The sequence below is a fragment of the Cinclus cinclus genome, chromosome 15 (assembly GCF_963662255.1).
Source record: "Cinclus cinclus chromosome 15, bCinCin1.1, whole genome shotgun sequence".
NCBI classification, from domain to species: Eukaryota; Metazoa; Chordata; class Aves; order Passeriformes; family Cinclidae; genus Cinclus; species Cinclus cinclus.
Window position 1 is genome coordinate 2,267,866 of NC_085060.1, and position 17,600 is coordinate 2,285,465.

General features: G+C 41.3%; 1 protein-coding gene across 1 annotated transcript in view; it reads right to left on the bottom strand.

Annotated features, from left to right (window-relative positions):
- The window catches only part of ABCB7 (ATP binding cassette subfamily B member 7), a 35,519-nt gene extending 22,247 nt beyond the window's left edge, over nt 1–13,272 (bottom strand). The window contains exons 1-4 of the mRNA XM_062503169.1: nt 13,089–13,272; nt 7,261–7,338; nt 5,681–5,767; nt 821–940 (exon numbers count right to left, since the gene is read on the bottom strand). Of these exons, the coding sequence (XP_062359153.1) occupies nt 821–940; nt 5,681–5,767; nt 7,261–7,338; nt 13,089–13,262 (459 nt within the window). The 5' untranslated portion in view covers nt 13,263–13,272. The remainder of the gene's footprint in view (nt 1–820; nt 941–5,680; nt 5,768–7,260; nt 7,339–13,088) is intronic.
- Between the last annotated feature and the right edge of the window lie 4,328 nt (nt 13,273–17,600).

Sequence of the window (17,600 nt, forward strand, 5' to 3'; positions counted from 1 at the left end):
CTTCCTCCCAGTATTTTGCAATCAAATGTTTCTCTTTTTTTTTATTTAAAACAAAAAGGAAGCTAACATTTGCTCCTCTCAACTATTTCTACAAGGTTTGCACAGAATTTGAATTATATCCCCTTTTGCATGGCAAATTCTTTGAAAGAACAAATAAACACTAATGTTGTTGCAGGTAAGAATATGGAAGATCCTTTCACATAATGAAATAAAAGCAAGGGCAATCCTCCATTTCATAATCAAAGACTACATGAAAAATCATTTGAATGAAAGCAGGGTTGTTAAATACAAAAGGTTATACAGCCTCTCTCATATTAGGATACCAGAGGAGTCCCTGAAACAATTAATTCCTCTGTTATCTCATGGAGAAATATCAACAGACTGTAGCTCAAATCCCCTTTCCACAGCACAACAAGACCTCTGAATAGGCACCACCACACTGATCAAGTTCAGGGTTGAGAATGGGCACAGAGCCTTGAAGAAATAATGTCTGACAGCACCACACAAGAAGTGAAGAACAGCCCTTAACTCCAATTTCCTGTAATTTTTGAGATAAATAACTAGCAGCAATGGAAAATCCTGGGCTAAACTAATGGGATCAAGGGAAACAAAAATTCTGGTTGTCATCATCACCTCCCTAAACATACATATGGGTATCACCTGCAGATCCACCCCGTTCCAAAATCCAAGCTATTATTTCTCATACACGCTCTTGTGAAAAAACCAGACATCTTAAGAGCCTAAAAGCCCTTTAAATACTAACAAAGAAAATTATTCCTTGTACAGATGAACAGCCAGTACACCAAGTATCTGCTCCTACCTTGGCACTTGCCAGGAATGCCAGGGAAATGGCGACCCTGGCCCGCAGGTCTGGCCTGTCTTTGGGCCACACGTAGGACAGCATTGCCCTGATGATCTTCTTGGCATCGATCTCCTTCAGCTGAGGGAAAGGACAAGCAAAGGCACTGCATCACAAAGAGACCTTGGGAAGTTAAATAGCTATAAATAACAATGGATTTTATATGTTTGCATCGCTGCTGTATTTTATTTGGTAGGAAACAAGACACTTGACAATGTCTGAGACTAGGACTGCCTGTGAACATTTCAAGCTGAAAGGTTTTAGGTTTATATCCGTGACATGCTGTTAAAATGTTCCATGTTCTCCAGAGTGCAAGTCTGGCTGGCTGCAACTAGAACAGAGAAAGCCACAATTCCCCATCCTGAAATACTTCCCAGAACAAACAAACTGACCCTTCTTTTTTATCTCCTCAAGATTGCTGTAGAAAAATTCAAGGGCTTGCTACTTCTCTTTTGGAAGATGTTTTAAAATAGCTTAGAAACAACAGGAGAGAAAAATGGAAAAAACAAAAAAACAAAAAAGCAACCCAACAAATTAACAAAAAAGCTAAGGCAAGAAGGAAGCCTGAAAGGATCACAATAAACCTAAATAGTTTGGATATCTGTATCTGACACTGGACAATCAGACTTCACAGAGCAAAAGATGTACATGGGCACATGCTGGCTTAACTGATTCTATCAATTTTAACTGAATTCTTAAAATAGGTTCTCCCCCAAATCTCAGATTTTGCTCTAAGTAAGAGCACAATCCATTTAACAAAACGGCTTGAGAAACATTACTTTTTCTGTTTGAGTTTGTTTTAAGTTTTACTTTGGGATTATTTTTCTGTTGTTGGGTTTGGCTGTTGGTATTTTTTTTACAGCAATGTAGGTTATTTCCCAGATGGACACATGTCTGTCACTGACACTTCTGAGTATCCCACTGAACTCTCAGGCTAAATTATCTGCAGCCTAAACCACATTTCCTAATTGAGAACAAGAGGACGTGCAGCAACACAGAGCACAAGTATCAACAACTCATTTTTCTGTGCTGGCTACCCTGGCCTTAACTTTGAAAGACATGAGGGTTATCTAAGACAGAAATGAGGGCAGCTAATCTCTCCATTTCAGGCAATATTTTGTAGTGGGGAGGAGAGGGGGAAACAAAACATTAGTGCACACCTTTCAAAGATGACTCTCATGCCAGAAGTCAGTAGGAAGAGGGAGTATTATAATAAATCTTTCTGTTTGAGCATAAACCAAATTAGGAAAGAAATTCTCTGTTAAGGTCTGGGGTGAATAAGCAAGAAAGGAGAGGTCTGTTAAAAGGTAAAATTGCTGAGGCAACCAGGGAAGCCAATCCTATAAAGGTAAGCTTTGAAAAGCATCAGGAAATTAATCTCAGTTTTTTCTAGTCACAGCTTCAAGCAAAACTAAGGCATTTTGTCACTAACTGCAAATGTATTGGAACATTATACAGGATAAGAACATTTCAAACTACTTTTAAAAAATGGATATATGGAAGATTTGTCTGTGGAGAGAGGATGCAAAAGTGCCTCTGTAGTGTCCTACCCACTTAAAATATGGAGAAACCTGCTGCAGCATATACATGAATCTTTTCATTTGAGCCAATGATATGCATAAAAAGCAGTTCAAACATGTGGAAAATATCTTTGATCACCTCTTACAGGTTAAAAGGAAGTTAAAAAAACTGGGTACCACATTAACACAAAAGATACAAAAGTGCAATCGAGCAGTTCTAATTATATGTTGCTATTGGCTAGGCAGACTTTGCACAGAAAAGCTATTAAAAGGAACAAAATATATTGGCTGCAAACAAGGAATCTATTTCCTTTTTTCATGGCTCTGAACGGTGACAGAAGTAAATCCATTTAGAAAAAAGTCAGGAGGCAGCCAGTCATTTGCCAAGGGCCTTGCAAAGGAACAAGAAGAAATATCAAAGGATGCAAAATGCACACATATTACATCAAAGTTTACCATGAAATAAATGTTACTGTTGTACAGAAACATGAGTTAAAAATTGTTTAAATATGCAAGTGGCAACATTAAGAATTAAAATGAGCAATCTGTTCAATGGACTCAGGCCCTTTTTTGATTCTCTGAGGTACATAAAAAGGTTAAGAGATGAATTTATTTTACCTCCTTTTAAATGGTAGTAATGTTTTTACCTTTTCTTTCAAAGTCTATTTCTACTGACATGCAAGGAATGTAAGGAAAAATACTATAAATCTAACACAGCAGGGAGCAAAGAAGGAAAGCTTTTTCCTCTTTTTGAATGCAGCATGTTTTTAAAACACACTATGCAATACCGAAGATTATTTGCAAACCAACGACCATTGACCAACTTCCTGTCCCTTCTACCCACTCCATCCAGGTTCTGGACCTTTTAAAATACCTAAAGAGGGGGAAAAAAAGAAAGACATAATTCCTCTTCACAATCTCCATGGTTATTGAGCACTGCACAGCGTTCACTGGGCTGACCCTGTCACTTGGTGGATAAAGCCAGTGCCAGGATGATGAGCTGTCAGAAGTGGGATGCAAAAAAGTGGTAGTTTGACTTGAATTTCAGCTGTCACTGCTGATGAAGAGAGAAAGACACAGTTCTGGCTCCCTGTGTGCTCCCTCAAGGAACTCTATCATCCCTTTTATTGTACCAGCACGTTTTTTTTTCCTCCTGACTGAGATTATTCTCCCAACCACCACCAAAAAAACCCCAAAGCTGGTAAAGACCAGTTCTGATCTCAGTACTCAGCACAGCAGTCATTGCTGTAAGCAAAAGTTATTTTGGAATTTTAAGAAGTGCAAGTTTCTCTAGTAGTTACATGTGAGATGAAAGTAATGTGCCCTTCACTCTGTGCTCATCTTTAGAATTCAGTCCTATACCTGCAGAAGCTGCTATAAAAAGGACAATTTAAAATGTCACTCCCAAAGCCAGAACGAACAGCCTGGTTTGTCAGAAAAAACCTGGAATAGGGAAAGGTGTAATAGAGCTGACATGTATCTCACCTGCAGTTCTCCTGAAAGTATAATCCCACGGGGGAAAACTGTGGTAAATGGGGTGCCAGTATTTTTACACACTGAATACCTGTGCATGTATACATGAGATATAGAACTGCACTTGGAGCACCAGAATACTTCCTTCCCTTCAGTTTTGCTGAGAAATTCCTGGCAAACCCAATGTTACCCTGTTTTTTTCCACTCTTGACACATTTCACCTCTTCCACAGCTGGTTCTTGCTGCTTTCTCCTGGACAGCTGGTATTTGTTTAGCTAGACAACTGGCCATGTCCTGCATTAACCAAATTACAGCTGCATTGGAATAAAGAGGTTAAGGGATGAATTTATACAGGAATAGCTGCAAGTAGTGCCTGAAGGGAGAATGCCAATGGAATTTTATACTGCCAGCAAATTAAAAAAATATCATCTGGCATCAAAATTTTTGCATAACATATTGCCAGTGAGTTTTAGCATTAAGGAATATCCAACATCCCTTAAGGCTACTTGTGTTGTGGTAAACAGAACCTTCCATTTCCTTTCTGACCAGAGAAAACCCTGGAATCTGAACATGTGAAACAGAGAAGGAGAATCAGTTAGGTTTGAAGTCTGTTTTGCCCAGGAAATCCTAGAGAAGAGCTTATATCTGTTGCAAGGAGAATCTTAAAATGAGTCTGAAGTTAACACTACATGCAGAGCCACTGGTTCCACTGACTGGAGATGGCCAATTATTTTGCTTCCCCCTGTGCCTCATGCAGAAAAGATCACAGATGTTCTACTAAAACAAGCTGGCTACACATCAGGTTCTGAAATTCCCTCACACTATAAAACATACACCTCTCCTGAATTCTGCCTGTAGCACAAACAGGTCTGGATCCAATGAAGGGACAACTCTCAGATGAAAACTTGAAGGAAAATCCGGAGTTTGAACTCTTCCATTTCTTTACAACTGAGGCTGTAGGAGAGACATCCTCAGAACAGTTAAACCAGCAAAGCAGCCCTGGAAGACCTGGATTCTGAAACTGAAAATTCAGTTTGTCATCAATGTGGTCTTCACTAATTCTGGGAAAGGTTCCACCCAGGTTTGAACACGTTATAACCATTCACACAGAATGACTCTGCAAATACACAAAGCAGCAGAAATAGGTGTGCCCAGGAAATGAGAAGATGGGAGTTCTGTAAACTCAAGAGCTGTGATCTGGAAATTTTAATCACACAGCTGATACTGTACTGTTTTAACCAAAAGTTTGCCTCATCTTCTGATTGTAATCATTTGGTCTAATAAAAGAACCTGCTTCTCCTTATATACCATAATCATTACTTTAATGTGCTTCCTGAATAGAAATACAGTCTATTATAATATAAACCACATGTATTACCATTAGCTCCAAGTAAAAATACACACAGTTTAATTGCTTCTCTCCCCTCTCATTTCAAGTGTGATTTTACCAACTGATGCAATAACCCATGAGCTGATTTCTACCATCCTGCCTGCCAAGTCACAGGGAAATATCAGTCACAAACAAGATCAACAAACCAGTGAATGACAAGAAAACATATTTTCCATCAAAATCATCTATTTCAGGCCAATTTCAAGGGAGTGTGTAACAGTAAAATGGTATTTAAAAGAAAATAAACACCATTATCACAAATATCTGGTGATTTAAGAGCTAGCAAGTCTACATTGACAATTTAACAATATTTATATATCTACCAAGAGAATTTTGGACAAATCGTTGCTTGAGGTCTTCAGTTTTCAAGTTGAGTTTTTTTGGGGAAGCTGATACCATTTTTTATTTAAAAAACAAGAATAACTGAGCAAATTTTACCCCTTCCTTTGGATCAGTGTGAAGCCCTCCACCAGCATGGCCATGCCAACACATCCTCTTCTCTATCAGTTGCCACCTGGGCAGGATCTGTGTGAAAATGAAACATCAGTTTGCCAGAACCTCAGGAAACAGGCACATAAAAGTCAGCAGAAAGAACTACTGGACTGTTCTGCCACCCTCATCATCAAACAGTTTAAACTTGTTTTAATGAAAGATCTCACCTCCCTCTAAAAACCTTGCCTTGCTTCATAAAACAACAGTAAAAAAGGGATATAATAATCCTAGCAGCAAAGTGCATGCTCCAAGCAGCCAGGAGAGCAAGATAACCAATCCTTAAATACTAAAAATGAACTGAAGAACACAGAAAAAACCTGGAGAAAAAAACATACCCGGGCACATGAATATGTGAAGTGGAACACACTTCAGCAATAATACTCTTTCCATTTATGTAAGAGTAACTTTAATTGAGGGCAAAATAAATAGATAAATCTGCTTCACAGTTGTCTTTTCCTACCAGGATGGGAATGGGCTCAAGTTAACCCATTCCAGATGCTCTGCTGCAATCCATGTACAGGGGCAGATTGGAAAAGAACCTGCTTATTAAAAACAAATGCTCACTTCTCTTAGCATGTAGCCAAGAGAAAAATCTCCCTGGAGAAAATTACTGAATTTATTTTTGCATGTAGATGTACTGAAAAATAACAACCACCAGGCATTTTTCCAAGTTCAGAGTGCCTGCCACAAACAATGGACCTGTTAAAGCTTTTCAGAAAAGAATCTGCTTTTTGTTTAAAAGATTTGTTACATGTTGACAATTTCCAGGTTCAAGTTATGTACAAGCTTCTTAGCAATCTTATTTTATGTATGATCGTTGATAGCAGACCCCAGGGATTCCCAAATCAAAATGTCACTTCTCACATTTTAAAAACATTGTAAAGAAACCAATCTAAGCAGATTTCATGCTTTGAAGTCACAATGACCCTCAAAAGATTTTAGCTATTTAAGTCAGTTATGAGTGGTTATTATTTTATAATTAAAAACAAAAAAAGAAAAGCAAGACAAATACATTTCTCAGCTTCGAACAAGTTTGTTACTCAGAAATGTCATAATTCTTCCATGAACAGGAAAAATTGCATCTTCCCTGTGTTTGCACTGGCTTTTAAGGCAAGCAGACCTCATAGGAGTAAGAGCCTGACATCCTGGCACTCAGTGATGAGAAGATTCTACATCTTAAGCAGAATTTTGAAGGAATAAAGCCCTACATATTAAAGAAAAATGCAGATTGTCCTACCTGGCTGTTCCTTACTTGGGTATTTTCTGTGCTTAATAAATAAATCTAAGTATCACCACACAAAACCTACACTTTTAAGAACTCTCTTTTGAAGTTATTGTGTTATCAGTCATTTGCAGAGATTCAAAAGCACTTCTAGGGGCAGAAACGTAAGTTGCAATTCAACTTCAGAACTGTAAATAATGAAATGAAAAAAAAGAAAAAGTAACAGCAGTCTAAACTGAAAGATGCTCTAAGGGCTTAAGTTTCTCATCACCTGCAAGCTGGAAGAACAGCAGTTTATACCCACCTCTGAATGCTCCAATAATGGCCTTGAGTAATTCCCTCCCAGACTGTGCCATAGCCTTTGCCTGCAGATTGGTGGAATCTACCGAATAAAACAGGAGGGGAAAAAAATAAAAGAGAAATGAAAACAGAGTAATGCAGAACATGCACTTCACATTCAGAGAATCTTCATCTAGTTTATGTAAACAAGCACAACATGAAATGAAGGCAGATGGCTTTGTTTTTTAACAACTGACCACAGAAAAAGAAAATTGGTGGGGAGCAGCTGTAAAATAAATTACATTCACACATCAGAAATGCTCAGTAACAATGAACCGAATTTCCCTTCCCTGAATCCCCACTCTCATCAGACTTTGTTTCTTCTGTACAACAAAAGCCCAGTTTTCCCTTTCCTCTCATTTTAATTTTCTCCCAGGTTGTCTTCTGAATTCTTTCGAATAGTCTTTTGTCCTGTTTTTCATTAAGAAATGTTATTTTTATGCTTATAGGTTCTACCATTCCCAATTCCTCTTAGCTCAGCTCATGCCATGCTTGTCTCCAGAAGGCAAATCAAAGCTACAGCTTTTGCCTGGGAAGCACTGGGACTGTGAGAAAGTGGAGCAGGGCTGGCAACAAGTTTTAGGTTATCAGGACACAATGTATGCAATATTCACAGATCCTGCAATGCACCTTAACCTGTAATACACAGCTGGCACCAACTGTACCACGCTCTACAAGTTACCTTGCAAAGCAATCCATATTTTTCTGTTTCAAAAGACCAGAACAGAATAGTTTTAAAGGACCATTTCTTTTCCTCAGAGGGACTGGCTGGCAGTGCTTCCCCATGGCAAAGCAGAGGGACCTCTCCTGGTCAGCTCTGGCACTCAATATTCAATCTTTCATTGCTCTGTTACAGTATTAACCATATACCTCACTCCATGTAACAATCACAAGAGCAGGAGAGCTGCTCACCAGCCCACAGCAAAGGATAAATAGCAAAAAGAAAAAAAAAAAAAAAAAGAAAAAAGAAAAAACTTAATCATAAAAAGGGTTATTTTAACCTTGACAAACAGCAGCACCATTATATAATTTATACCTTGCCTTAAACATCCTTTTCTTCCTAAGACATATATCTCAAGTAATAATTTCATGAGTCATTTCAAAGAATATTAAAACCATTTCTCCACAAGTCATCACATGGACCTGCTATTCCAAACATTTCTATTATATGACATTACATACAGAGAAAGAGTGAACATCATAATTACACATTTTGCATTTAGTAGAGCTAACTGGCCTGGGTGAACCACCCAAAACCTGGGTTAAAGAAAGGAGTTGTCTTTCTAAAGCACCTCCTTGTAGGTGCACTCATAACTCGACAGCTTTGTGCCAGCACACATGATGCCATCTAAAGCACTTTCCTGGAATGGTGACAGTGTCATAAACAGAAAATATAATGGAAAAATTATGATGCTTCAGCAGTATTGGAAAGCAGCTAATTACTGTTTTCTAGAGTGTACCCACAGCATATCATAAAAATGTTTTACTAAAAATCCACCTCTTTTGACCCCAAAGTTCTCTGAGTTCACTTCTGACTGAAATATGAAGCAAACAACATCACAGAAACAACTGAAACACCAGCAGATTTGGTCTCAATTACTGCATTAGATAGATAGCCTGATTTATTGCCTGAAGCTATGAACTGTCATGGGGTTAAGACAGCAAAAACACTAAAGGTTTTGCACAAGATACCCAGAAAAACTTGTTCTTATTTTCAGTCTTGAGCCTGGAAGGCTGGAGGTTTCAATCCTCTCTCAAGCTCCTACTAAGAAACAAATCTGAACAACGAAAGAGTTAAACAAGGTGAACAATTTCCTTCACTGGTAATTCCTATGACTCTCACAGTACTGACAGCAAAACTGCCCAAATGAGAGGGACTGAAGCTTTCCCTGCCAGTCTCCACATATCCTGAAGGAAGATTTAGGACTCCACTTTCCCTCACCAGGACTCCCAAGAGCTTTAAGAATACAAAGAAAAGCCATACTTGAATCTAATCACAACACATAAAAGAAGCAGCCTATTGTTTTAAAGAACCAAGAGCAACTTAAGAAATAATTCAGGGAACTCAAATTCTGGTATTTCCTAACTCCTGAATTCCTGATTCTGCACCATTATGTTCTTTTAATGTATTTTGGATATGATTCTATAAACTCTAAAGGATGAAACAGATGTCTGGTACTGATTGCACATGGAAGTCATGTTGCTAAAGTGTCATGACTGTGGGTAGTAGTTAAAATACTACAAATGCAAACAAACAACAGGGATTAAACACATTTGTGCAAGGTCAAACCCACACTTAGAAGCTTCTCTCTGGAATATGATACCTTGTGTTCCAGACACGCTGCACTCATTCCATGGGGATTTTTTTTTTTAACTAACTGTAACAGAAAAGATAACTGAAGGTGGGATTCAAGTTCATCTGCAGCATTTAAGTCCCACAGTTAATCCTGCTGAGTTTACAAGGCAAGAAAATAAATTATGAATAGGAAAGAGTGGAGAAAAATGAAAAAAAAAAGGTGAAAACATGCTGGTATAAAGATAGGCTAAACTGTCACCAGTATGGACGATATAAACCCAACTGGAGTTACATTTAACAGTGGCCAACATGCAATTGCTCTGGATACTTGGATGGATGTGTACAGAGCAAAGGAAGGGACCTTAAAGCTCATCCAGTGTCACCCTCTGCCATGGGCAGGGACACCTTCCTCAACACCAGGCTGCTCCAAGCCCATCCAAGCTGGCCTTGGCCACTTCCAGGGATGGAGCATCCTTCCTCACAGCAATTTGAGATGTCCATTTTTACAGGTAGATATAGGGGATTGCTGCTCTGCTCAGCAGCAATGCCTCCTCTCTAAAGGGATTTTGAAAATTCAGGGAATTTCATATAGCCCCTTACAAAGCAGGTATTTGCCAGTGAAGGTTGCTGACTGCCACAGACTGTCTAGCTGCACCTTCAGAGTCCAGAGAAGAGAATTTAGCAATGCACACAAACACATGAAACATCTGGACAATAAACATCAGTGCCATTCTACAGAACAGATCAAGCTTCAGGTGAAAATAAATAGATAAACAAATGAGGTAAAATATAAATAAATGTAACAAAAATACCTGAAACTTCTCTTGCAACCCCTTCCAGAGCAAGGGATATTATTAAGTTATGCAGAAGAACAAGCTCTTTATCACTGGCAGCTGGAAGGGCAAGATAATGGAAGGAAAAAGTCTCTATTTTGTACTGTTACAGTTACAATAATTTACACAGCCCTGCTTTCTACAACTGCCAAAGTTCTCCCCAAAAGAAACCCTTCAGTGTATTTCTTTGCTTAAAAAGATTCCTAGGAAAATAATTATTCTTAGTTAAGGGCTGTTTTACCCTTCCAGTCAAAAGCTATTTTCTTTCCATTTAGCTAATTTAACTAATTTTTAGATTTATTTAATTTCTATATTTACACTGAATAGAATTTGCCATTGCTCTTTTTTTTAATACATGCAAACTTTTAAAAAACAAAAAACAAACCCACAAGTTTCCTAGAAAAAAAAACCCAACAGCAATTGTTCAGTTACTCATGAAAGTTTATCAAGCCAACGTGCCAGCTCTCTACGCAGCAGAGATCCTAAATTCCAAACACAAGTTTTGACATGATGAACCCCTGCCTGCTCCAACCACACGAGGGTGAACTGAAGGAGCTGTGGTTATGGAAATACAAACTAATCTCAATAACAAAAAAAAAAAAGAGGCCTGATCCCAGTTCCACAATATTTATGAAACTTGTTTTTCCCCTCTGTAAATTTAGCTTTTTTCCTCTCCAGGATACAAATGCTACATGCCTTAGTATTGAGAAAAGCAAAACTCTAATCAAAACTACTGAAAAATGTAAGTGGGGGGGAGGGGGGGGGGGGGAAAGATTTTTATCTGTAATGCAACAGCACCCAAACAACTCTACTGTATTTGATTCTCATGGTACCATCAAAAATACATATATTGTATTGTAATACATTTAGGTTTACAATTAATTGGAAGCTTAAAAAAAATTACAATGGACATGAAACTATGAAGACAGGAGACCAAGCAACACATGAATGCAAAGCAGAGTAGAAGGATGAGAGCCAAGTCTTTGAAATTAACTTTTTCAAAAAGAATGGTTACAACTTTGCTCTTACAATCATATCACCAGAGCTTCTTCTTTCCTTTAATCCCATTTTTCCTTAGGAGTTAAGCCATGGCTGTACTGTTCACCAGCTTGAGCTGTAACAGGAACAGCTCTTGACTGACCCAGTTCTGCTGCCACAAAACGTTGGTGTTTGTGTAATTACATCAATTAAAGCAGAACTGTGGCTGTGCAGTTCAGTTCCAACTGGGTTTTACCCCAGCTGTGAGGAGCTCTGGTGTAACTGTGCCACAGCAGCTGTGTCCCTCTGTAAAGTCCTTACTGTCAGGACAACACACCTTCTTCTGTCAGCAAATTTAGTTATATGTTTGAAAAAACATATCCCAAAATTTTGAAGGGCATTATAACCAAAAAGTCCAGAACACTTGAGTTTGAGCCTCTTGCCAGAGTTTTTGTTTAATAAAATAAACACCTGTGCACTTCATGGATTCTAGTTTTCTGCCAAATAGCGCTTGATGGAAAAGTGAAAATTCATTACCAGACCATTAAAAAAAATGCATTAACTGACCACTTTCTAACACAAAAATGCCTAGAAACTAAAAAAAAAAAAAAAAAAAAAAAAGAGATGAAGACATACATATGTCCTACAGATATAGTATTAGCTTTCTAGTTCAGCAAATCTAGTGCAAATCCACATTTAGTGACATGTGGAAATTAAAACTGATCAGCAGGGACTGGCATTTCTCACATGAAAATAAAGTAATTCAAAAGGAAAGCAGGAAGATAATTAACACTTCTATTCTTCACCATGATAACACTGCTGTTTGTTCCCTAACAGTTGAAATACATCTCCAGGAACAACAGACAATACTGAGTATCAGGTATATTCTGACGTATGCAAATATATGGGTAAAATATTTGATCTGCATCGACTTTAGCTCTCAGCCTCTCACACAAGCTTCCAAATTAAAACCTCCAAAATTTAGCCTTTCAGTCCTGCTCATCTCATCTAGTAATATATAGCTGTCTGTAGTCCCTGACAGAATTCTGCCTGTCATGAAAAAGTAATCAAGGCAGGTGACAACGAAAAGTTACTCATAAACAGCAGCAACCTGAAGGGATAAAAAAAAAAGTTTATTACCAAAGAAAATTAGAAGCTGAGAGTTTATGAAAGTTCATTCTCTCAGTCTTTGGGATACACTTCCTTAAGCCACTTTGAAAAATGCACGTGAATAATTGAAAGCCGGACTTAAGTTTGAGACAAAATACTCAATACTTTACTTGTAATATAAAATAAGTCAGTAAGACCCGTTACAGCCTTCCGTGGTTGACAGAAAGCATTCCAGCTCCCTTTCCGCACACAGCGGCAGAATTACCTGCCAGCAGGAGTTATTCCTAAACACGCATTCAGCATCCGTTTAAAGACACCCATGGTTTTAACGCTTGTCCCCAGAGACACCCCACGACACCGCCGGCCCCTCCGCACCAGCGTCCCCGCGAGTCCCGGCCTCCAGGAGCCCCCGGTGCCCCCCGCCGATACCAGCAAGGCAAGGACGAACCGGGCGCTGCCGGCAGAGCCGGCGGAACAACGCTGCGGGCACCGGCGCCCTCTCAGCCCGTCCCCGTCCCCGCTCAGCCCCCGGTGCCCCCTCAGCCCCTCACCGCCCGCCCCGGAGTCCCCACACACCTGCGCGCCCCCCGGGGCGAATCGGGCCCGTCGCCGCCCGCTCCCCACCGCACCCCCGGAGAAGCAAGCGACGGCGGCGGCGGGCGGCGGGCGCAGCAGGGCCAGGGCGAGCAGCAGCCGCCGCTTGCGGGAGGCTGCGGCCGCCAGGCCCCGCGGTGCCCCCAGCACCGCCATCTTGCGAGGGCCGGGGCGCAGCGGATTGTGGGACGGCGGCGGACCCGCGCGAGGGGCGGGGTGGGGCGGGTCTGGCCGCCCTGAGGGGAAGGTGACGCGCGGTACCCTCAGAGCCACCATGGCGGAACCCCCAGAGGAGCTGACATCAGACCTGTCGTGGCGGACAGAGAGGGGCTGTTCTGGGCCTCTCCACTGCATTCTGCGAGAGGGGCTGCCCTCCACCATTATGCCCCGAGATGGGCAGCTTTGAGCACCACCCTTGCACTCTGACAGGGGCTCCCCTCAGCCCCAGCATGGAGCCCAGAGATGAGCAGCCCTCAGCACCTCTATGGTGTCTCAAGAGGGGCTGCCCTGAGTGCCACCATGGCAACTCCCAAAGGAGCAGCCACAGCCCCACCAAAGCACGCAGTGAGAGGTGCAGACCTCAGTCCCACAAAAGCATCCAGAAAGGGGCTGCCCTCAGTCCCACGACAAAGGGGCGGTTCTCAGTTTTGCCATGGTGCCCTGAGGGGGACAGGCACATCCCTGCGGAGCTGGGAATTAACCAGGCCATTGAGAGCCATGCCCCTCACAGAAGGCTTTTTGTCCTGACCAACGCCTTCTCTTTGAGGCGCTGCACTGCTGGAATATGGGTGTCCTCAGCACAAACCACACAGCTACAAGCATCGCTCGTCAGCAGCACTGGCAGTACTTTGTACAGGGTGCTCCTTCCAAGCTGCTGGTAGCAGTCCCGCACTTGGTCCTGATGCAGCTGGACACTGACATCGCTGCAGACAGAAAGAAGTGCTCGAGCTGACAAACAGTCCCTCCGGATTTTGGGATCCCCACAGAGCAGCTGCCCAGGTGCTTTCCTTACCTGTGGCACAGATAAGCCCTGGCCCGCAGTACCGTGAGGGAGCACAGGCCGGAGGGGAAGGTATGAATGGCATGTGGGATGATACATCTCTGCACAGACCTAATCCTGTATTCCACATCCTTCCCAGGGTTAAGTTCTGAGCTACCTCAGAGGCCTCTTCCATCCCACACAGCTCAGCCGTAGTTCCTTTGAGCCAGAATAATGCAGCAATAGTACTATTCCTAATTAAACACCCACTTAGGAAGACAGAGCTATGCTGTGGATTACATTTCCAATGGCCTATATACTCCCATGTGATCGGCATGCAGAGCTGTCAGAAGACTGTAACTCTGTGTGGCATTTCTAATCACACAAAGATTTCTTCAAAGCTACCAGAGCTTGACTGCTGATGCTCTTGCCTTGAGGGAGAGCTGTAAGCTCATTTGCAGGGAGAAAGACAGACAGACAGACGGAAAGGAAAAGGACAATTGGCTTAAAGTGGATTTTTAATGAGGCTGGATTTTTCTAGTCTGTGCTTTGATACGCAATTTTGCTCCTGACCAGGATCCACTTCAAACGACAGAGGTGACATTTCTCTGGCACTAATCTAATTCTTCATCATAATTGTATTTGGCAGAGCTGGGTCTGAACAATGCTGCCCCATGGCATCATTCAGAGGGATAAACAGGAATTCTGGGCTTCTGACTTCCATACACCCACTTCCTTCCCTATGCTCTGCTCTACATGGAAGCTTGACCAGGCAAAACAGGATAATCACAACTCTGTCTGGGATAGCCTGGACAGACAGGCTGGCCAACATGACAGCATCTTCTTTTGAGTGATTTATAATGTTTCTGCAACTTTCCCACACGCACTGCTGCAATGGTTTCGTGCACTGTGTTTGTGTGCACACGTGCTGCTTTATGGGTCAATCCAACATGCAGTACAGGCTCTCAGCCCTGTGAAATGTGTCCAGTGTTTTGACCAAGTCAAGCTCTTTGTTCATGTGCTCCTTGCAACATTCCTGCACATGAATAACAGAATCCTGCACTGTGGTATCACAGGTTCTCACTACTCCAGTGCCTCTAATGTAGACTTACAAATCACTCAGCAAACCTTTATTGTCATACCTCACAACCCCTGCATCATCTCAGCCTTGTCATTGTTAGACAATGTACCATTTAAATTTTTCCACGTGTAATATATGTGATATGAGTATTCTCCCTGCAAATTTTACTTTGGCTGCTCTTCCTTCTTTAATAATTCTCCCATGCTACTGGCTTTATTTCCTCCTGCTAATATTTCAGTCTTGTTTCCAGTTCTGATCTTCTCTTGCTCTTTTTGATACCACTTTATTCATGTGATCCCAGATTACTGGTACCTGTACAAGGTACTGCACTAACCCTGAGAAAAGAGCTCAGGGTGAAAAGAGCTCACATTCCTGTAGTAGTTACAATCTCTATCCCAGAGTTAGTGAACCAGGAGAGCAGAGCTCACGATAGAGACACAGAAAGCCAACAGAGGAGTTTTATGAACTTACACTGTTTAAAGTAGCTCACCACAAAATAAATATCTATTTCTCTGCAGATTTAGCTGTGGAAGCAGAGGATCTCCTTGGAGACAGACAAATCAATGCCTGCTCCAGAGCTGGCACTCTGGAAAGACGACAGAAGCAGCTCAGTTGAAGAAATAGAAGCTCCGAAGAAAGAAGAAGGAATGGAAATAAATCACCACAAAGGAGATTAGTGATAGAATCCTAAAAGATACCTGATCTGGCCTTTTTCCAGGAGCTGTGTGGACAACAAACCAGGGCTTGAGAACAAGGTCAGTGTACTGAATGAGAACATGTTAGTTTTTCAGCTAAAAATGTTTACAGAAGCAGCTCAGCAACAGAAATACAACACCCATCTTGTGGAGGTGAAATAACATTTTATTTAGAGTTTCTTGAGGTTCTTAGCTTCTTTCTCATTCAAGGTGCTTACTATGATTCTAGCACTGTAATGAATTTCACTTCTAGCAACAAGTACTTATTTCTTCCAGCTGTAAAAAGCAGAGTACAATTTCATAAAGACTATTTATAGAAGTAACATTTATAATTAATAACGTTCCCATAAAATGGAAAGAATCAACACTGAATTCCAGTCAATCAATATGCCAAAGGGAGACTGGAATCTATTCTGTATGGTAACATTGACTGTTCCAGCTGTGGCAGGCATCAGCCTAAAAGAAAGTCCCCCAGGGCTGTGGTAATCAAAATCAATTCAGGAGTCAGGCTAGAGGGAAGAGTGTCAATATTCAAACATTATTTAGAATCAATGGTGTTGGAAGGGTATGAAAACAAGGAGGGGAATGCTTCAAAGAAGTATAGGAAGTAAGAGGGAAAATTAAAGAAGATAAAGTAATGCAAAGAAAATAAAAATAGAAAAACAGGACAAGATTGGGGCACATAGAAGCCCTTGTTCAGAGGTGTAAAGTAATTTTGGCAAGTAGAATGTGTGCTGAAAAGAACAGTGCTCTTGGAGATAATAAGTGCTCTTGTTGCATTTATTTCTAGAAAAATATGAACTATTAATCCTCAGACCCTGCACTGAAGAACTGAACAGCTGCACACACTTGGAAATGCAGTGTGAATTATATCTCACTGTCAATTAAATCAGTAGCATAAAAGAGCTGTATTTTAAAATGTGTTTGATTGTGTTACAAAAATGACATGTCCAGTTGTTTTCACTGAAAATGTGGTCAGGCATTGGAAGGGGTAACCCAGGACAGCAGTGGAGTTACCATCCCTTGAAGTGTTCAAGGAACAACTGAATGTGGCACATCAGCCCAGAGCAGAGCAGAGGCATCCAGCCTTGGCCAGGTCATGGATTTACTGCCTGTGAGAAGATAAACCTACAGTGAATCCACAGCAGTTTGTGGCTCTGTCATGTCCTGATCCCTTTGCCTTCTCCAGGTTTTGTTCCAGCCTGTGCTCTGGCTCACTGCAAATGCACCAGGCCATGCTTGAGACTTCTTGGTTGTTCCTGGTTGCTTTTCTTCTTCTATTTTTTTTTTCCTTTCTCCCCTGCTAATCCAGTCACCTCCCCTGAAGTGGCTGAGGTTGTTCTCCCTGCCAAGGGAACGAGGGCACACAGAGCCTTCTGTCCACAGAGCGCTCGCCTTGGCCAGGCACAAATGGGAGCTTTTCTTTCCTCCTGTTCAGAAGGCACCAACAACGAGGTGTTTGGCCATGGAAATCAGTAAGAGAAATGCACAATTTAAAGGAAGATTTACAATATAAAGTTGGAATGTTGGGAGGAAGGTGGGGGGAGAAACAAAGGAATAGACAGGGACAGATTTGGGGGCTCAGAGCCCGTTAGCAGCACAGTTAATGGGGCCAGAGGCTGTGACCCTGCTGGAACTGCCTGACATCAATAAGGAGGATTTTAGCCTTGTGAGGCAGGGTTGAGTGTCTTTGGGGTGTTTGGTGGAGCAAGGAGCCTGTCAAGGAATTTCTGGAGAAG